This window comes from Microtus oregoni, unplaced genomic scaffold, assembly GCF_018167655.1.
Source record: "Microtus oregoni isolate MIOR12 unplaced genomic scaffold, Mior012 000021F_ref0000039, whole genome shotgun sequence".
In the NCBI taxonomy this organism is placed as follows: domain Eukaryota; kingdom Metazoa; phylum Chordata; class Mammalia; order Rodentia; family Cricetidae; genus Microtus; species Microtus oregoni.
The window spans coordinates 22,999,806-23,022,918 of record NW_024543080.1 but is presented as its reverse complement, the minus strand read 5'-3'; the positions used below and the strand labels follow the sequence as shown (position 1 = coordinate 23,022,918).

Sequence of the window (23,113 nt, the reverse complement as noted above, 5' to 3'; positions counted from 1 at the left end):
TTGTAAGCGGAGCCCTTGGCCAGCAGGGAAACCTGATCCGGTTTTTAAAGGACCCATTGGATAGGATCAATAGGAGGAGATGGGCAGACGCCAAGGCAAGAATTCTCCCAATAATCCGAAAAACAACATGAAAACATCAGAACCCAATAATCTTACAACAGAAGTATTTGAACAACCTAACACAGAAGAAGTGGAAAAAATCGACTTTATGAAGATAATAGAGTCCCTTAAACAACATGTAAAAAATGCCCTTATAGAAATGGATGAGAAGTATAACAAAAAGTTTGAAGAAATGAGTAAATACGTACATGATACCCTGGGAAACCAAGAAAAAAACATCAAACAGGTAATGGAAACAGTTCAAGAATTGAAAACTGAAATGAAGGCAAAGAAGAAAATACAAACTGAGGACCAGCTGGATATGGAAAATCTAGGCCAACGAGCAGAGTCTACAGAAACAAGCATAATCAATAGAATACAAGAGCTAGAAGAAAGACTCTCAGATGCTGAGGACACCATAGAGAAAATAAACGAACAGATCAAAGAAAACAGCAAAGCCAACAAATTCTCAACACAAAACATTCAGGAACTATGGGACACAATAAAAAAACCAAACCTAAGAATAATAGGAATAGAAGAAGGAGAAGAGTCACAGCTCAAAGGCCCAGAAAATATTTTCAACAAAATTATGGAAGAAAACTTTCCCAACTTAAAGAAAGATATTCATTTAAATATTCAAGAAGCATACAGAACACCAAACAGACTGGATCAAAGAAAAACATCTCCTCGCCATATAATAATCAAAACACAAAATATACAGGTTAAAGAAAAAATATTAAGAGCTGCAAAAGAAAAAGGGCAAGTAACTTATAAAGGTAAACCGATCAGACTTACACCTGACTTCTCGATGGAAACTATGAAAGCCAGAAGGTCCTGGATAGAGGTTCTGCAGAAGCTAAGAGACCATGGATGCAAACCCAAACTACTATACCCAGCCAAGCTATCGTTCATTATCAATGGAGAAAACAAGACATTCCAGGATAAGAACAAATTTAAACAATACGTAGCCACAAATCCAGCCCTACAGAAAGTAATAGAAGGAAAATCGCAACCCAAGGAATCCAACACTGCCAACACTGCCTACAATAACCCAGGCATCTAATGACCCTTCACGAGCACATCTCAAAGAAGGGAGACAATCTCTACTACCAAAAGCAATAAGAATAACCGGAGTAAACAACCACTGGTCATTAATATCACTTAATATTAATGGGCTCAATTCACCTATAAAAAGGCACAGGCTAAAAGATTGGATACGAAAACAGGATCCAACATTCTGCTGTTTGCAAGAAACACATCTCAACCACAAAGACAGGCACCTACTCAGAGTAAAGGGTTGGGAAAAGGTGTTTCAAGCAAATGGTCCTAAGAAAAAAGCAGGTGTGGCCATACTAATTTCTAACAAAACTGACTTCAAACTAAAATCAATCAGAAGAGACCGAGACGGTCACTTTATACTCATAACAGAAACAATTCATCAGGAGGACGTCTCAATCCTGAATATATACGCCCCCAATATAAAAGCACCTACTTATGTAAAAGAAATATTACTAGAACTCAAGGCAGACATCAAACCACACACACTAGTAGTAGGAGACTTCAACACACCTCTCTCTCCAAGGGACAGGTCAATCAGACAGAAACCTAATAGAGAATTAAGAGAATTATTGGAGGTAATGAAGCAAATGGACTTAACAGACATCTATAGAACATTCCACCCAAATAGGAAAGAATATACCTTCTTCTCTGCAGCTCATGGAACCTTCTCAAAAATTGACCACATACTCGGAAACAAAGGAAACCTCCACAGATACAAAAAAATATCAGTGTCCACCTGTGTCTTATCAGATCATCACGGATTAAAATTAGAAGGCAACAACCACGCTGCCCCCAAAAAACTGACAAACTCATGGAAACTGAACAGTCAACTACTGAACCACACCTGGGTCAAGGAAGAAATCAAGAAAGAAATTAAAGTCTTCCTTGAATTTAATGAAAATAAAGGGACAACATACTCAAACCTATGGGACACAATGAAAGCAGTGCTAAGAGGAAAGTTCATAGCACTAAGTGCCCACTTAAAGAAAACGGAGAATGCATACATTGGGGACTTAACAACACACCTGAAAGCTCTAGAAAAAAAAGAAGCAGACGCGCCCAGGAGAAGTAGAAGACTGGAAATAATAAAACTGAGGGCTGAAATCAACAAAATAGAAACACAGAAAACAGTCCAAAGAATCAATGAAACAAAAAGCTGGTTCTTGGAGAAAATCAACAAGATCGACAAACCCCTATCCAAACTAATTAAACGACAGAGAGAGAACACGCAAATAAATAAGATCAGAAATGAAAAGGGGGACATAACCACAGACACAGAGGAAATTCAGAGAATCATTAGATCTTACTACAAAACCCTGTATGCCACAAAACTGGAAAATACAAAAGAAATGGACATTTTTTTAAATAAGTACCACATACCAAAGCTAAACCAAGACCAGGTGAATGATCTAAATAGACCGGTTTCTCGCGAAGAATTAGAAATGGTTATCAAAAATCTCCCTTCGAAAAAAAGCCCAGGACCAGATGGTTTCAATGCAGAATTCTACCAGAACTTCCAAGAAGAACTAATACCTATACTCCTTAATGTATTTCACAATATAGAATCAGAAGAGTCATTGCCAAAGTCCTTTTATGAAGCTACAGTTACCCTGATACCAAAACCACAAAAAGACCCAACCAAGAAAGAGAATTACAGACCGATCTCACTCATGAACATCGACGCAAAAATTTTCAATAAAATACTGGCAAACCGAATCCAAGAACACATAAGAAAAATTATCCATTATGATCAAGTAGGCTTCATCCCAGAGATGCAGGGCTGGTTCAACATACGCAAATCTATCAATGTAATCCACCATATAAATAAACTGAAAGAAAAAAATCATATGATCATTTCACTAGATGCTGAAAAAGCATTCGACAAAATTCAACACCCCTTTATGATAAAGGTCTTGGAGAGAATAGGGATACAAGGGTCCTACCTAAATATAATAAAAGCTATTTACAGCAAGCCAACAGCTAACATTAAATTAAACGGAGAAAAACTCAAAGCCATCCCACTTAAATCAGGAACACGACAAGGATGTCCACTCTCTCCATACCTCTTCAATATAGTGCTTGAAATTCTAGCAATAGCAATAAGACAACATAAGGAGATCAAGGGGATTTGTATTGGAAAGGAAGAAGTTAAGCTTTCGTTATTTGCAGATGATATGATAGTGTACATAAGCGACCCCAAAAATTCTACCAAAGAACTCCTACAGCTGATAAACAGCTTTAGTAATGTGGCAGGATACAAGATCAACTCCAAAAAATCAGTTGCCTTCCTATACACTAAGGATAAGGAAGCAGAGAGGGAAATCAGAGAAGCATCACCTTTCACGATAGCCACAAATAGCATAAAATACCTTGGGGTAACCCTGACCAAGGAAGTGAAATATCTACTTGACAAGAACTATAAGTCTTTGAAGAAAGAAATTGAAGAAGACACCAGAAAATGGAAAGACCTCCCTTGCTCTTGGATTGGGAGGATCAACATAGTAAAAATGGCAATTCTACCAAAAGCAATCTATAGATTCAATGCAATCCCCATCAAAATCCCATCAAAATTCTTCACAGATCTGGAGAAGACAATAATCAACTTTATATGGAAAAACAAAAAACCCAGGATAGCCAAAACAATCTTATACAATAAAGGATTGTCTGGAGGCATTACCATCCCTGACTTCAAACTCTATTACAGAGCTACAGTATTGAAAACAGCTTGGTATTGGCATAAAAACAGAGAAGTCGACCAATGGAATCGAATAGAAGACCCTGACATTAACCCACAAACCTATGAACACCTGATCTTCGATAAAGGAGCTAAAAGTATACAATGGAAAAAAGAGAGCATCTTCAACAAATGGTGCTGGCAAAACTGGATGTCAATCTGTAGAGGAATGAAAATAGATCCATATCTATCACCATGCACAAAACTCAAATCCAAATGGATTAAAGACCTCAATATCAGTCCAAACACACTGAACCTGATAGAAGAGAAAGTGGGAAGTACTCTACAGCACATGGGCACAGGAGACCACTTCCTATGTATAACCCCAGCAGCACAGACACTACGGGCATCATTGAATAAATGGGACTTCCTGAGGCTGAGAAGCTTATGTAAAGCAAAGGACACTGTCACTAAGACAAAAAGACAACCCACTGACTGGGAGAAGATCTTCACCAACCCTGCAACTGACAAAGGTTTGATCTCCAAAATATATAAAGAACTCAAGAAACTAGACCGTAAAAGGCTAATCAACCCAATTATAAAGTGGGGCACTGATCTGAACAGAGAATTCTCAACAGAAGAACTTCAAATGGCCAAAAGACACTTAAGGTCATGCTCAACTTCCTTAGCGATCAGGGAAATGCAAATCAAGACAACTTTAAGATACCACCTTACACCTGTCAGAATGGCGAAAATAAAAAACACCAATGATAGCCTTTGCTGGAGAGGTTGTGGAGAAAGGGGTACACTCACCCATTGCTGGTGGGAATGCAAACTTGTGCAACCACTCTGGAAAGCAGTGTTTCGGTTTCTCAGGAAATTCAGGATCAACCTACCCCTGGATCCAGCAATACCACTCTTGGGAATATACCCAAGAGAGGCCCTATCATACAACAAAAGTATATGCTCAACTATGTTCATGGCAGCATTGTTTGTAATAGCCAGAACCTGGAAACAACCTAGATGCCCTTCAACGGAAGAATGGATGAAGAAAGTATGGAATATATACATATTAGAGTATTACTCAGCAGTAAAAAACAAGGACTTCTTGAATTTTGCATACAAATGGATGGAAATAGAAAACACTATCCTGAGTGAGGTAAGCCAGACCCAAAAAGAGGAACATGGGATGTACTCACTCATATTTGGTTTCTAGCCATAAATAAAGGACATTGAGCTTATAATTCATGTTCCTAGAGAAGCTAAATAAGAAGGTGAATCCAAAGACAAACACATAGGCATCCTCAGGAATATTAACCTTCATCAGGCGATGAAAGGAGACAGAGACAGAGACCCACACGGGAGCACCGGACAGAAATCTCAAGGTCCAAATCAGGAGCAGAAGGAGACGGAGCACGAGCAAGGAACTCAGGACCACGAGGGGTGCACCCACACACTAAGACAATGGGGATGTTCTATTGGGATCTCACCAAGGCCAGCTGGCCTAGGTCTGAAAAAGCATGGGATAAATCCGGACTAGCTGAACATAGCGGACAATGAGGAATACTGAGAATTCAAGAACAATTGCAGTGGGTTTTTGATCCTACTGCACGTACTGGCTTTGTGGGAGCCTGGGCAGTTTGGATGCTCACCTTAGGAGACCTGGATAGAGGTGGGCAGTCCTTGGGCTTCCCACAGGTCAGGGAACCCTGATTGCTCTTCGAGCAGATGAGGGAGGGGGACTTGATCGGGGGAGGGGGAGGGAAATGGGAAGCGGTTGTGGGGACGAGGCAGAAATCCTTAATAAATAAATAAATTTAAAAAAAAACAAAAAAAAAACAAAAAAAAAAAAAAAAAAAATTATGTCTATCTTATTGAATAGTCTCTGTTTGTCCCTCCGCATCTAGCCCTCTGCCCGAGCACTGGATCCTCATGTTGATGAGACGAACCAACCAGAATGCCATTCATAATTGATTTAAATAAGATTTGGAACTTCTTAGATAATGAATGATGTTTAAAGAGATTCTGGATCACATCCATTGCACTGGATGTCTTTGTCCCCTGCTATTGAGTAAACTCTCTGACAGAAAGGATGATTGGAGAAAGGGTTGGGGTATTTATTTCTCTCCTCTGTTGTCGCCATGGGTCATGGCACTGGCATTCTGGAGACCCCTCCCCCTTAGCTATGAGTTTCTAATTGGACCCTTTTCTTCTCTTCAAGCCTTCATTAGTAGAGCTACACCCTCTCATCTTGGTGCCTCTCTTCATCACCTGTTCTCTCCCCCTCCTACACCTCCATAACCAGTCTCACCAATAAACATTCAGTTACCCCTTTGGGTGTGTTTTTTTCCCTTCTATCAGACCCTTATTGAAACAGCAATTGAGCATCCTCCCGAAAGCACCAACTAATCCATGGGTAATTGCTTCCAATAAAAATTCATCTGTATTTTCCAAATACTTTCATTTCAGAGACTTAGAACTAGCTATGACAGATGTGGGTCCTCTCTCCCCCTAAAAGCAGCAGAAATAAAAGATAGTAACAGGATGATTTGTTCCTCGTGGACACTTGTCCCTAGAATAACTGGGCTCTTATCATTGAATGATTTGGTTCCAAAGTACCTGTCATCACCATCAATGATGCACTCAGGGAAGGCGAGGCTGCAGCCAAACAGCAGGATATGTTGATAGCAACTGAGGCGATGGAGGTACATGAAGAACTTGAGGAACTTCTCCATGTCCATAGTTTTGACAATTGGCAAGAGAGGTGCCATGGTGCTGTGGTACGGAAGAATCTGACACTGGCTGTGAGTGAGGACCATGCAGGCACCTGGGAAGTAGAGTTACATTGAGAAGTCACATAAGAAATCTGTGTTTGCAAGCTTAAGCGCTTGCGACCGGTTAATGAGTTCATAATGTAGCACATATTCCATATTGCAGTACAACTATAGTAAAACTATATGCACATACTTATATATATGTATAATATAACAATGAAATCAATTTAGTAATATTTATGAAGGGAGGGAGAGCCAGTGTTTCCTCAGAAAGTGAAGAAAGTTCTCTTATAGGGAGCTGCTGTAGAACACTTACCTGGGAAGAACAATATGTATCAATGTGTTTAAACATCCACAATCTTTGACACTCTAATGCCACTTCCAGGAATTTATCTTAGGGAAATAGTCATGGTTGTGAATGTAGATTTGGGTACATGGATCATACAGAGCTTACTATCTTTCAAAGACAGAAATCCAAGCATTCAACAGTGGAGATGTGTTTAAACTACATGAACAGACACTGGAACAAGTAACTCTCCATATGTAAGGTGCTTTGGAAGACTATTTAATCATATGGAATGGTGGGCATGAGCTGGTAAGCAAAAACAGCCCTTAGGAAAAATATGTCTATCTAAATACATACAATGACACAAGGACCTACAATCCAGACTCTGGCATACTTCACAATCATCTCAGAGCCTCCGACCTCATTTTCTTTCATAGTCAGTTCTGATAGGCAATGTCAGATCCATGGCCCAGCCAATTCTTCCACCCCGGAACATGTACGCTTAGTCTAATATAAGTCAAAATATTGGTATGGGTTCATGGAATGGAATCGTAGGATTCTTTTATTTTACCATTTTATTCTATACTCTTATGTGGGTTTAATGACCATTTAATACTTTTAAGTTAACTTAAGATTTGTTGTTATTTATGCAAGCTACTGTTTAAAAATAAAATTCACCAGCTTCAGAAATGTAGTGAAAAAATTAACCTTCCTTCAACAGAGGAAAAGAAAGAGAAGGGAAGGACACAAATAGCAATGTCTTATATCCCTAGATTGATTTTCCAAAGCACAATTAGGTCATAAAATTCAAGTCTAACACTACAGCATGAATTTTCTCTTTATGAAGGAAGGAGCTACAGCTTCCATAAAGATGTAGTTAGAGAGAAAGGTAATGGATAGACAGACAGAAATAGGCAGACAAGATAACAAAAAGAGACTTACAGAAACTTAGAAGGCCAGTAACAGGAGTGAGGCTGTTTAGGTACCCTAGCCTTTAGTACAGTTACTCATTGGCCGTACTTGTCCATAGCACAGCAAACACTGAAGGAACACGGTGAAGGAGAATGTGAACATCCATGAGGAAGAACCCATTTAGATGCTGAAAACACGTGCAAATTCAAGGTTGGCAGATGGCGCAAAGGAGGGCAGTGCTGGCCGGTACAATGACCACAGACTGCTTTATAATTGCAAGAGACATGGAAAACTGTAAAACTTAAGGTTGGGCAGAGTACTCAACAAACCTAAGAAAGAATCCACCCATGGCCAAAAAGTAGAAAAAGGAATTCTTTTCAAAGGCTACCAACTGCAACTCTTTTATATGCAGACAATTGTGTTTCTTTCTCATTATCCCTCCTGCCTCAACATGTGGGTCAAATATTATTTTTTTCCTAAAATGCTCCATTGTCTTTGAAACACGTATTGTTTGTGTGCACATTCTCACCAGCAGAAATTTATTTCCTAAGCCAGCAACGTACTGTGCACCGTGAAAAGTCGCTTCTCCGTGGGGATGAGGACCAGCCTTTTGAAAATGGGCTCATTTACAGTTTCTACTACATCAAACTTGCTTTTCATAGGGTGGAGGAAAAGCAGGGGCATTTTTCTTTCCTGAGAGTCTCATGGAAATTAGAGGCCAGGATTGACGCATGAGAACACATATAAAATACAGTGGACATAATTGGCCCTAGTGTTCCTTATAGACATTATTGTTTGGTTATTATATTTAATCTTGAAGAATAGTTACTTCGGATGCAAAACTGTGGTGGAGGATGTGAAAGACAGACCCGAAGGAGGAAAACTGTTGCCTGGCCCTGGTGAACTGTTGATTCTCACTGATGCCTCAATTCAAAGCAAGTGCTTCTAGTTAGCAATGATTCAACGACAGTTGTCATAAAATTCACTGACTAATAGCTTTCCTTTCAAGAGGATGCTAAGCCGTGAAAACACAGCACACCTGACAGCTGTGCTCATGATTTGAGAGTTTTGCTTTTATAACCCAACATAGTGGTCTTCTAGGTTGTATTGGGGTTGTCCTGCCGGGATCTCACTGATTCAGAGTGTAGGATTTCAATGCTACACTTAGAAACTAAAGGTGGGTCTTCCTTCCACAGGAGTTTCCCTTGTGTTCATTAAAGCTCTACGTTTTATCAGGAATTACCAAGTCAGAATTCTTATGTACTTGACTAATGTAAATACAAAGAATAAATGGCTAACTTGTCTAAACTAACATAGATGATCTAAGATTCTGTGTAACTAGCCTTAAATTGATGATCATCTGGGCTGGAGAGATGGCTCAGAGCTTAAGAACATGGGCTGTTCTTCCTGAAGACTAGTACAATTCCCAGTACCCAGGTGATGGCACCCAATCATCTGTAACTCCAGTCCCAGAAGATCCAACACCTCTTCTGGTCTCCAAAGAAAGACACCAAGCATACGAATAGTGTACAGGAAAGCATGCAAGCAAACACTCATACATATAAGATAAAATAAATGAACTTAAAAGAACTGATAATAATTTTTAAATGATGATATTCATGGCCTGGCCTGTCTTGGAAGGATATTGAAGTTTATGGGATGGAAGACTCTTATTTCACTCATTAGACATTTTGGCACTGTGTTTTTCTATTTTATCAGTAACATTCTTTCTCATTTTTAATCACAAATTGTCTCATTTTTGATCAATGCAATATAGTAATAGTATTCTTTCATTTTTGACTTGCATTTATTTCAACAGTGCTTTTTTTAAAAATATTTCTTAAGATTAAATAAAATCTGTTTTTTAAATGAAAGCAAAGTAGGAACAAAGCCACAGTAAATATGCAATGCTATTACTTGACAGGCAGGAGCTGTTCAAATTGAAAATAATGACAAATCTGCTTTCTAGAGAGTTTTGCCATCTTCAGTCTGATTGATATCCTATCAGGAAACAGATACAATCCCACATTTTAGTTAAAGGGCTGCTAGTCTAAATTTTATCACATCAGGAGAGAAGATTGTATCAGAGACTATCGGTTTGCCCTAATTTGCCCCAAATGCATTTTTAAGCCATGGTTTTGCCTGGCCGTCTCCCCTGGCAATGTCCTTACACGTGTTTGCCTGTCTCCAAGGCCTGCGGCTCTGTGAAGTTGAGAGGCAAAGCTCTTTGTACACAGTCCCGCTCAGTGGTTTGGAGAGAAGGTCACGGCAGGATCGGCCTTCTTTCCAAAGTTTCCTTTAGCTCCTCTCATAAAGTCTGTCATTAATTTTGATGCTACTTCCCATGTGGCCCGCAGTCCTTTGTGCGGTGACATTGCTGTGAACATTCTCGCATTCACTTCTGTCTGTGTATCTTCGTGCTCGGTATTGACTGAGCGGTCATAGCCCTCCCGGCATTGTCCCCAGCCCATTCTCAGGCATTAGCTCATTTGCTCTGCTTACAACCCATTCTCTCAGATTCACAGCTGAGGAAACAAGGTGGGGTCGTTTCCCCGAAAGTCCACAGAGCTGGAGAATGGCAGGGTTGGACTCTAACTCGATCTGCCTCGGCCCAGGCTCAAGTCCCTTCCCATCAGCAGCTGTCTCCGAGCCCAGGCATCTTCTCACCTAATCTACACCAGTTCTGCAGAGCCCCGGGTACCATGGTTCTGACTTCCACAGAGCTCTCTTTCCTCGCATGACAAATCCCGGTTGTACTCCAGTGCCTGCCAGGCACTTCTCTCGACACAGATAAAATAATGAGAAGCTAGCAAAGTCCCTGCCTTTAAAGTTTGCAGTCTTGTGGGGGAGGAGCCTCAGAACAAATACATATAAATATCCAGTGCCTAGCTCATACAATGAGACGTATGCCCAGGAGCCTGATGCTCAGAAGGAACCAAAGAAAGGACACATCGCCCCAGGGAGAGATGTACCGCCAAAACCTGCCTATTCTTACTAAGAGTGAGCTGAGGACTATTCGTAGAATCAAGTGGAGTCTCTGTATCAACCCTAACAATTAATTATGGAGTTAATTAATAGGGGATGTTTTTGCACAACGTGCTCTCACGCATTAATTTCTGGCAACAATAACCATCACAAAAGGCTGTAGGGACCACAGTCTTGTACAAGGACCACTGCAAACTTACACAAAAATACATCTCCAAGGACATCTGCCCAGCGACCATTTCCTTCATCTTGGACGGACACTATCCTTACGTAGTCACCTTTGTAGAGCTAATCCCTCTAGTCAAGGATTATTATTACAAAATACGTAATCCCTATTCCCACCAAAAAGAGATTTCCCTTGCCTCCACTTTGAATGCCCATAGTGCACTATGTCAGGAATATTTCCATAGCAGGGTTCTGCTATTCACAAATAAACCTAATTAGTATTTGGAGAAACTCTGATTATTATTTGAACTGATGGCTTTAAATGTAAAATTCCTCCTTTGAGAAATATACCAGAACTAAATATTCAAGCAGCAAAAATGTAAGATTCAAATGGCAAAAGGAGCAACTTGACCCAGCTCTTTGTTTTTCTCAGAAGTTATATTCATATTCAAACATTTTGCTTTCTGTACCCTGTCTTCGTTGTTCCTATTATGATACTTATGTTGTCATCTTCTGACATTTATTGAGGCTGTGTAGTCGTCACATGAGATCATCAAAAGGGAGCAATTCCCTCCTTGTCACTGGTTTAATCATCACAGTTAAGCCGCCCTTGAGGGGAATGGAGCCACAGTACAGGCCTGACTCAGAAATCTAAGCTTTCAGACAACAAACATATCCCAAGAGCATCCCATTTCAAGTGCTCCTGCATCTTTTCACAATATATCAAATATTATCTTCATTATAGCACCAACAAATACAGGTATACCTCAACTTGATGGAGTTAGGTTCTGATAAATCCATTGAAAATTGCAAATATCAGCCAGGTCTCCCGGCACAGGTTGTTACCCTAACTACCCAGGAGACTAAAATAAGAGGAGCACAAGTTCAAGGCCCACCTGAACTACAGAATGAGTTCAAGGCAAGCCTATATAACGAAATGAGATCCTGTCTCAAAGTAACAAGTAAAAAATCTTAAAGAGGGCTGGAGAGCTGCTCAGTAGTAGAGCATTTGCCCAGCATGTGTGGGGCCCTAGGAATCCCCGGAAGTACAAACACTAAGGTAGAATAAGTCAAATGTATTCATTGTGTATAACGTAGTCGTGTGGAGCTGGCGCCAGTTGCTTGCCTGTGAGATCAGGTAGCCAACTGGAAGTTGGCGTTTTGCAACTGCCAAGAATCTCAGGAGAACACAGCATCACGCTCTGCCAGACAGGGAGAAGACCAAAGTTCCAAACTCAAAGCAGAGCTTCCGCTGTCGACATGCCAAAGAAATGGAAGTCAACCAACTATAAACTGGTTAGTAATTTATTCCCATTACCCTCCCACTTGAGAAAAATACACTTTTCCCTGGAATGTCATGGGGGTACACCCAATAGTTATTCCATGAATGTAAGATGAGACTAAATTAGACAAACTATTAGCTTCAAAAGACTTTTTATGAAATGGTAGGGAGGTAGCTGGAGAAAGCCATTATATCTGAGACTCCATGGCCTCAATGATGCTGCTGACTAACATAGCTGCTATTATTTTGAATAGCCCTAGAAGTCCTGATGGTGTATGAGGTGCCCCCATGCTGTTCCCTCCATAAGCTCTATTTCTGTCTTCAACCATCCTTTGGACAGTAAGTAGCTCTCTAGTTTAAAGGGGAGCCTCACATCTTTGCCCCTAAAGAGCTGCACTGTGATCCTTTTTCATTCTCATCGGCTTTAGCAGGAGACCTCACTGCAGTAGAGGGAAGAAGGAGGCTATTCTAACCAGCATAGGTGAAATATGGTGGATGAAATATGAAGAGATAAACAGTATATATATATACTATAATGCTTCAGAGTCCCCTGAGGATGATGGGGGTGCAAAGGATAGATCTAAGGAATAACAGTAGTAGACTCTAAACTCTTGGTCTTGGGTGAACACTTGCTGCTCTGGGTTTAAGAAAGCGACCCCTTACAATGCTGGGAGACATCAGTCTCTTAACATCAGTATTAGTTACTTTTCTCTTTTCTGTGGCAAAATGCCTGGTAAGAAGCACCTTGAGGGAAGAGGGGAGTGCCTGTCTAACAAGTTTGAAGCTCTGGGCTCAAACTCAAAGAAGAAACTCTGTCACCTGCAGCAATATGAGTGAACCAGGAGAACACTGTGCTAAGCAAAACAAGCCAGGCACAAAACAAAAAAAAAAAAAACAAAAAAAAACCCACACACGTAGTGATTTTTCATATACATGGAACCTGAAATTGTTAAACTATTAAGAATAGATTCATATTAGGGCTAGAAAAGATGGCTCAGAGGCTAAGAGCATGGTCTCCTCTTCCAGAGGACCAGTTTTGATCCCTAGCATCCACATGGTGGCTAACACTTACATGTCGTTCCTGTTCCGGAGTATCTTTCTGGCCTCCTGGGCAGTAAGCACACACATGGTACACAGACATACATGCAAGCAAAACATACATGCACATACATGCATCAGATAAAACAAAAAGTTTTTTTTCAATATTTTAAAAAACCAAAGTAATATTGCAGTCACCAGGGGCTGAAGTGAGAGGAGGTAATTACTAGGAGATGCTGGGCTGTTTGTTTGTTTGTTTTTCTGTTTTTGAGATGATGGTTTTAAAGGGCACAAAATTTCAGTTAGATGGGAAGAGAGATTGTGCATGGCCTATTGTACAACACTGAGAACGGTGTTTTACACTTTGAAAATTGTTAAAAGATGCCTTGTACATGTCGCCTAAAAATTAAATATTACATGTCAAAAAGAGACCAAGATAATTAACAACAGCTTCTCCTTATACTTCATATGAAAGCAGCAGGACTTTGCATTGAGGGGGAAATGGGTTGCAAGACTTCGCCTATGGGCCAATTAGACAGCAGAGCTTGCAGTCTATTTCTGGCTGTATAGCAAAGTCAACCCAGGTCAGAAATAGACCAGCTGAATAGAATGATGAATGCCATCCTCGATAACTTACACAAAAGCGAACATTCTGTCAGAGTCATTTCTCAAGCCAGCCAATTTGAGAGAATTTTGTGTCCTCAGAAAATTAATAAGAGAGATGATGTCTCAGTTCTGAACATCTCTGTCCCTGGTGTAAGGGCACCCACATTTGTAAAAGAAACATTACTAAAGCTTAAATCACACATAGAGTCACACACAATAATAGCGGGAGACTTTAACACCCCACTCTCACCAATGGACAGGTCATCCAGAGAGATTCTAAACTGAAATGATGAACTAACTATTATGACTGAAATGGATCTAACAGATATCTTCAGAACATTCCACCCAAACACAAAAGAATATACCTTCTCAGCACCACATGGAACTTCTCCAAAGCTGACCATATACTCAGCCACAGAGCAAGACTTAACAAATACAAAAAAGTTGAAATAATCCCCTGTATTTTATCAGACCACCATGGATTGAAATTGAATTTCAACCACAACAGAAACAACAGAAAGCCTACAAACTCATGGAAACTGAACAACTCTCTGCTGGTTTACCAACGGGTCAAGGGAAAAATAAAGAAAAGAGTTGAAGACTTCCTGGAATTTAATGGCAATGAATGCACAAGATATCCAAACTTATGAGACACAATGAAAGCAGTTCTAAGAAGAAAGTTCAGAGCACTAAGTGGCCACATAAAGAATTCAGAGAAATCTCACACTAGCAATAGCACACCTGAAAGCTCTAGAACAAAAAGAAGCAGACACTCCTGAGGGGAGGAGAAGGCATAAAATAAACTGAGGACTTAAATCAATAAAATAGAAACAAAGAGGATGATACAAAGACTCAATGAAACAAAGAACTGGTTCTTTGAGAAAATCAACAAAATAGATAAACCTTTATCCAAACTAACTAAACACAGAGAGATAATAACCAAATCAACAAAATCTGGAGAACATAACAACAGATTTCAAGGAAATCCAGAGAATCATTAAGTCATACTTCGAAAACCTATACACCACAAATTGGGACATCTAAAAGAAATGGACAAATTTCTTGATAAATAACACTTACCAAAGTTAAATCAAGATCAGATAAATAATTTAATAGACTGATAACCCCTAAGGAAATAAAAGCAGTCATTAAAATTCTCCCAACCAACAAAAGTCCAGTGCCAGATGGTTTTAATGCAGAATTCTACTAGACTTTCAAAGAAGAAATATTACCAATATTCTTCAAAGCGTTCCACAAAATAGAAACAAAAGGAACATTGCCAAATTCTTTCTGTGAGGTCACAGTCACCCTAACACCCAAACCACACAAAGACTTAACAAAGAAATAGAATTAAGGCCAGTTTCACTCATGAACCTTAATGCAAACATACTCAATAAAATACTGACAAACTGAATCCAAGAACAAAACAGAAATATCATCCATCATGACCAATGAGGCTTCATCCCAGAGATACAGTGATGGCTCAACATATGAAAATCTATCAATGTAATCCATCATATAAACAAAATGAAAGCAAAAAAACACATGATCATCTCATTAGATACTGGAAAAGTACTGTAGGAAGTCTTACAGCCAATGGTTACCCGCCCACTGGGGCATGGCCTCTTGTACTATATAAGCAAATACAGAGCATGTGGCTGCTCTCTTTCTGGTTGCTGGATTCGATTTCTGTTCTTTGTTCAAGCAGAGGATTCTGATTTGTGAGTTTACCCCTAAATAAATAACCATATATTTCTCAATTCTGAGCTAGTATGGGATTTCTTCTAAGCGTCCTTCCACAGTCCAACATATGAAAATCTATCAATGTAATCCACCATATAAACAAAACAAAAGCAAAAAAAAAACATGATCATCTCATTAGATACCAGAAAAGCCTTTGACAAAATCTAACACCCCTTCATAATAAAGGTCTTGAAGAGATCAGGTATACAAGGAACATACTTAAGCATAATAAAAGCAATATACAGCAAGTCAATTGCCAGCATCAAATTAAATGGAGGAAACCTCAAAACAATTCTACTAAAATCAGGACAAGACAAGACTGTCCACTCGATACTTCAATATAGTACTTGAAATTCTAGGTAGAGCAATAAAACAACTAAAAGAAATGAAGGGGATACAAAGTTTCATTATTTGTAGATCATAGTATACATAAGCAACTCCAAAAACTCTACCAGGGTACTCCAACAGCTAATAAACACTTTCAGTCAAGTGACTAGGTACAAGATTAACTCAAAAAAAAAAAAGTCAGTAGCCTTCCTGTATATAAATGATAAATGAGCTGAGAAAGAAATCAGAGAATCAACACCCTTTACAATAGCCTCAAATAATATAAAATATATTTGTGCAACTCTAACCAAGCAAGTTAAAGAAAGAAATTGAAGAAGATATCAGAAGATGGAAAGATCTCCCATGCTCATGGATTGGTAAGATTAACGTAGTAAAAATGGCCATCTTAGCAAAAGCAGTCTACAGATTCAATGAAATCCCCATTAAAATCCCAACAAAATTCTTTATAGACCTTGAAAGAACAATACTCAACTTCTTTTTCACAGAAACCTTCCTACATAATTTATTCAAAAACTTTCAGTAATACCAATTATAAAATAACCTAACAGCTGTGGTCTAACAGCCATTAGCTTATCAAATATCAGTGTTCTCCTGATAAAGAATAACGTGGAGGACATGCTCCAGAGCAAATGGACAAACTCTAACAAAAGCAAACCAAGCTGTCTGAGTATCTATGGAGTTTCTCATGGGTATGAACTTTTAAAGTTTATTTGGCAGCTACTCTAGGAAAAGACATGGAGACATGGGCACCAATAGTTTTGGCCAACAGTTTTGTAACAGTGGCTAGCAGTAGGCCATGTATGAAGTGCTCCAATAGAAAACTATTCATTACAGAAACGCTCCCAGAGACCCCACAATAAACACAAGCACAGACAAGTACATGATGTAAAAGAATATAAGTTGATGTAATAAAATATGGAAGCTATAGGATAAACTTTTAAATGAAAACATATTTTTATAATTGTAATTAAAACTTAATCTTGAGGAAATGAGATGTTCGTTATAGCATTAAAATTGCATAAGATAGCAATACTATTTTTAGCGAATTAAAAGAGATCACATTTTTTTCCTTCTTTGGACCTCTGCATAATTTTTCATTTCCTCCCTCAAATTATAAGTAATGCCTTCAGGTCTCAAGGAAATGTCCAGCCACAGTTTGGATGGATGGGATTTCTATCATACTTAACTTTAAGGTCCATGGAGACAACCCAGAGCTAGGGCCTAACAAATAAGTACAGATAACTAAACGCTTCACAGAATGTTAAGCCAAACGCTCTGGAATTGAACCATCCCATAGAAACTTGGAAGTGGACCCAGGCACCAGCAGGTTTCCACAGCTTGACCTGATGGTAAGCAAAGTGTTGTGAGTGGAGTCGACTCAAACACCACAGACAAACATTAGGTGAGTGACTCAGAGTAGAGGGGAAAAGGAATAGTACGTGCTAACACGAAAGCACAAGAATGGTTTGCATCATACAGGGACAGATAGGAGGCTTTGGGTTGGAAAATTCATCACCATACTCATTTCAATGCCAACTATGCAGAAAGGCTTATTCTCCAAAGACACAAATAACAGCCAACGGATTCCCACTGATGAGCCTTTCCACTCTCAATACAAAATTGTACAAAGCCCCAATCCCTGAGACAATCAATTGAATGATTCAGGCATATACATATATATATATATATATATATATATATATATATATATATATCCATTTTCTTTGAGAACCACATAATAAAGCGGACCACTAAATTTGGGTTGAATTTGTGCTGTTAGCTGAGCCTTTGGTTTCTGCAGGATCACTTCCTGCCTTGAGTTTGGCCAGGACTGTTTTTGCGCTGCTGACATCAATGCACTACTGTGCATGTTTTTCCCTCTAGTTAGATCAAGGATGTTGGGCTGTTCCTCCTAAAGAGGAAATGATAATGGATCTGGAGAGGAAAGGTTTGAGCCACAAACCTCTCCAGCATGGCTAATCTGACTCAATCTGCTGTGGGAACATCACCTTTAGGGGTACATGTTACATGGGGGATGTATCAGGGTTTGCTTAGGAGAAAGGGTTGGAGGACAACTCCAGAAATAACAATACTAACAATCTTAGAATGATGCAGACCCTGTTCCCTTACCTCTTCCAGAGCCCCAGTTCTGCACATTAGATTAATTCTGCTGTCTCCCGGGGAAACCTAATACAATGCAGGGAAAGCAGCTAGAGATGAGGTAAGGAGGAAGGAGAGTGAGGAAGCATATCCTTCTCCCCCAATGGCTGTCCAGGTCTTCACCAGAAACCTGAGCATTCAACAGCCAGCATGCAACAATTCACTTGTTCATACTTAGATACTTATATTAGTCATGGCTAAATCTCCTAACCGTGCTTTTAGCCTGGGTAATTTGATTTACTAAATAGAAGAGGGCCAACAGCTGGGCATGCCCACTTGGGTGCAACACTGGTCCCCAGTGAAACACACGGGCAGATGTGCATGCGTCATGACGCTATCAACTTCGCGAGTGACCCTGAGACCTAAAGAGACAGAAGAGCCTGCTAAGCACTAGCAAACTGTTTTCCTCTGTCTCAAGCCACCTTCATCAGAATGCAGACCTTAGCAGTGTAACGAAGGATTCGGTCTGTCTACACACCGTATGAGAGCAAAGTAGCATCTCTGTCCCACAATCTCTGACTAAAATGTGTGGTAATTAAATTACCAACATGGGCGACAAATAGAGAAAAAAATACACAGATCGCAGATGTTAACAGATCAACACAGGGAGATGCTGCAGACATCAGAATACTACTTATGTTCATCCCTGTTAGAAAACATGACTTCTGACCAGATGCTAGACCTCACTATCTAATACATTAATACATGAGCAGACATTTGACTATTTAATGGATTTTTTACATTTATAACACTTTAGTGACTGTTTTTTAATATAATTCTCATTATTTTAACTCTATGTAATTTACTTTAGGACCAAAATAATATTCTGGAAAGGCATTTGCCTTCACCAGATTGTCAAAGAGTCCTGGGCATAAAAAAGTTAAGAAAGAAAATATTATGGGAACATATATAATTAGGTATAAACCCATGGATTTTGTAAAGAAACTATAAACAAAATCAATAAAATTTAAATTAGTTAATAATTAATTAATATGTTCATTGCTATGCTAAAACAAGCTAAGTACCAAGTTGGCTGCTGTAATGTAAGTTACATATTCAGGAAGCTTCTACCATGCAGATCCTGGCTAAGTGACTGTGTCCATTTTTCTCTCTTCAAGCCACTACAAAGGCACTCTAGTCTTCAATAGAGAAGAAATCAATGTGCTTCATTCCTGTCTTATAACTATTGAATGATTAAGTAGTATAGCTAAGCAGTGATGTAATTATGCATAAGAAACACAGATAAGCACCCAAACTCCACGGTGGTAACTGTTACAAGTTACTTTGCCAAGTTATCTAAAAGAGTCTTAAATCATGATATAACCCTTAAGGGAAAACATATAATTAAGAAAATTTTACATAGAATTCTTAGATCATTCAAATATACTCCATCCCCGGGTCCAAGAAATAGTCAAGAAAATGACCAAGAGCAAGATGATGAGGATGAGGAAGATGATGATGTTGAGGGTGAGGATAGCTGGAGGTTTCAATACCTGCTCTTCTTAGTGGATGAAACACGTAGGCAGTGAACAGCTAGGGAGCTAGAGAAATAGCACATTTCCACTCCCCTTATAACGCCAGCAAAACTGGAGACACGTGTCCATACCACAACTAATTCCAGCAGGATAATTCACTAAAAACATGGGAACAACTCAGGTACCCCTCAGTGGAAGGACAGACAGATATAAATACGACAGAGCCATTTGATGGCTATGCCTTAGCCCTAGGAAGAGGATGACAGCATCATACTTGATACGGACGCACTCTAAAAGCATACTAGAAGAAGCCTGTGTGTTCTGATACTTTCCACATATGCCCAACTTTTTAACATCGAGACACCACCTTGCCCTGTACAAAGCTCACACTGAGAACCACACAACTGAGTTACTAAAACCATTTCATGAAATGCTAAATCAGCTTTGATTTTGAGGGCACATTTGTGGCTGTCTTTGGCCAGATACAGGTCATGGGTGTCAGGCTAGACACACCTGCAAGTTTCAAAATGAACAAACCCTTAAAGACATAATTAGAATAGTTTAGGCTAGGGATTGCACATAAAGGGAACATGGAGGGATCGATATGGTATACAGCATATCTGCTGCCAAATAAAAGTAAGATTAGGTTGTAGTGATAATTGTACAACTTTATAAATTTTATAAATTCATTAAAAACCGCTGAATTGTACACATTGAAAGGTGGGCTTAATATGTTGATGACGCCTGAGGAACAGTTACTTTATTAATTTGTTCTTTGACAACTCGGTCTCTGCACAGAACGCGTCCTGGCCACAGACATCCCCCCTCCCTCTCGTACACATCTGCACAGAACGCATCCTGCCCACAGACATCCCTCCTCCTCTCATACACATCTGCACAGAACGCGTCCTGGCCACAGACATCCCCCCTCCCTCTCGTACACATCTGCACAGAACGCGTCCTGGCCACAGACATCCCTCCTCCCTCTCGTACACATCTGCACAGAACGCATCCTGGCCACAGACATGCCCCCTCACTCTCGTACACACCTTGCACCCCACTGTTCCCCACACACAAGTCCCCCATGCCTCTTTGATGTTCTTTTCTTTTAGTTTTGTTTTGTAAAAGCCTCTATTTTTAAGAAGTGAATGAGGGAGGGGAGAGACAGGGAGGGGAGCAGAGAAAACTGTAGATCTCAATAAAAATCAATTTTTAAAAAGGGGGAAAAAGTGAATGAATGAAAAGGAAGACATTTATCTGCAGCAGAACATCTAGAGGCTAGCTCCAGAGATCTGTGAAGAGAACAGAACAGTTCGAGTTCTCAGGACATCGATCTGCCTTCTAACACTTGACCAGAGCACACAGGTGACTTTAGCGCAAACCACGCCATGTGTGATCCCAGACTTCTTGTTAGCCAGTTTTCCCTTTGCTTCAACATGTGTTTAAATACTTATAATACATACAAAGAGAAAACATTATAAATTGAAACCCAGATAGAGCAAGCAGCCTAGAAAAATCTCTTGCTGAAATACAGCATTAAAGTTTATGGTGGGTCACTTCCTTCTCTATATTGCCCTTGGAGTTTGCAGAGTGGTAAGGAAACCCCAGAAGTACAGCCTGTCACATCAAGCCACCTCGCACACAGAAAGGCTGGGGAGCCACAGAGTGAAGCACAGTTACGCAGTATATTCTAATCACAGCCTGGAACTACAGGACATGGGGGTGCCCCAGAAGGAAGTATCTTGGATCATGACTATTTCCAACTACATTTCGACAAGAGTTGGCAAAGGAATTCAGGTAGAATGTCTGGTTATGGTATTTTGGTACCAAAGTACGCTTAAATATCTTTTACATATGCCAGAAATTTTAAAAACTCTTAATTGGAGAACAGTAATAAAACAGGGAAGGGAAAATACAAAATAAAGTTTTCCTGCAAGGTGTTACTATAAAAAGAAGACATTAGATGATACTTTAAAGTTGGTTGAACAACATGAAGTAGCAGGAGTGTGACCAGATGCCACTAAAGAATGTGACAAAATCGTGTGTTAGCACTTCTCACTGAATTCACTTCACCTCTTCATTCAAGTGATCACTTTTATATCAGAATACCTTGTCTATCCGTCAAAAAAAAAGGACAAAAATGCCAAACATAGGTGACTCTATTCTCCGAAGGCCTGAGATGTGTGCAGTAATCCAGCAAGCACCGTAAGGGAAACAATAAACTTCTACCAGGAACCATCCGAAAGCACTGACCCAGGAGTCCTGAGATCTGAGATACAGCTTCTCAGTCACTTGTCACCAAGCAAATGATATTGGGCCTGTCAGTTTGATCTTACGCCTCAAAAACTGAAGTGTGCGCTTACCCATCCCAGGAATCGTGTCAGTCCCTTATGGGTCTCACATCTAGATACTCCTTGAAAACCATCAAACCCTCTGTAAGCTCAGGCTGGCACTTTGGAGTGGCCAATGGCTCCAGTTAATGTGGGCAGTGTATCTGAAAGTTCTCTGGTCAGCTGAACGCAGTCAAACCCAGGAACAACACAGAGGGGCAACCCGTGAAAGGCTGTGATGTCTCTTCATGTAATCATTTCAATCTCACCTGGATTTCATCTATATGTCAAAATAAGTTCCAGTCCAGCCAGAGGAAGAGGATAAAGACCAAGTCAGAGTTCTATCAAAACTCCAAACTGAACGGCGGGCACCCTGTGCTTTTTTTTTTTTTTTTTTTGGTTCTGTCTTGTTTGTTTTGTCCTGTTTTATTCTCCAGGGTATGTGCTTGTCAAACTTATTTGAATCTTAATGAATGACAGGACGTTCAAACTACCAACAATTCCACTTAGAGGAACAGAAGAATAGCTGCTATAATTGCGGCCACATTAACCGGGTTGTCTCTATGTAAATGACTTCTTCATGTCTGGTGGAAAACACTGTCCTTGAGAGTAATGAAGTGCTTGAGCAAAATATGAAACCTCAAAATTAAACTCCTGAGGAAAATAATTTCAACGTGGCATAATTCTGCTTTGCAGTCTTGCTGTCAGGTCATAAGCAAGCCTGCATCTGGATCGCTGATGAACACTGAGTCTAAGAGATGTCTGGTACCAGTGGGGACACTTTGAAACAGTGAAACCTAAGCAGTCTGTCTTTTTTGAAGTTGGAGTAACAAAACAATTCTGCTTTTTCTCAAGCGCTGGTAAATCCACACCTTGATAGCTAAGAGGCAGCTTAAGCTTTCCCTTCCTAGCTCAGAATGAAAATAAACACTCTGGCCCAGACTAGGATGTGATTTCCCCTGGTGGGTGTCATGATGGGAGAGAAAACAATGTGTTCATGAATGGATGAGCTTTATATAATTCCAGATGGCATTACCTTGCTGTAGGGAATTAAAAGACTAAGAGGCAGAACAACTTCAGAGAAGGACTTCATACTTTTTTTGTATGTTGGAGAATGCCTTTGTACACAAACCCATCCCAGCAGGTCTTCTGAAAGTGGAGTTAACTCTCCTGAGGG

The 23,113-nt window shown here is 39.8% G+C and overlaps 1 protein-coding gene across 2 annotated transcripts in view; it reads right to left on the bottom strand.

Moving 5' to 3' along the window:
- Positions 1–23,113, bottom strand: part of Corin (corin, serine peptidase) — a 193,529-nt gene that overhangs the window by 131,089 nt on the left and 39,327 nt on the right. For both annotated transcript variants that reach the window (XM_041671466.1, XM_041671465.1), the window contains exon 4: positions 6,452–6,659. In XM_041671466.1, the coding sequence (XP_041527400.1) occupies positions 6,452–6,659 (208 nt within the window). The remainder of the gene's footprint in view (positions 1–6,451; positions 6,660–23,113) is intronic.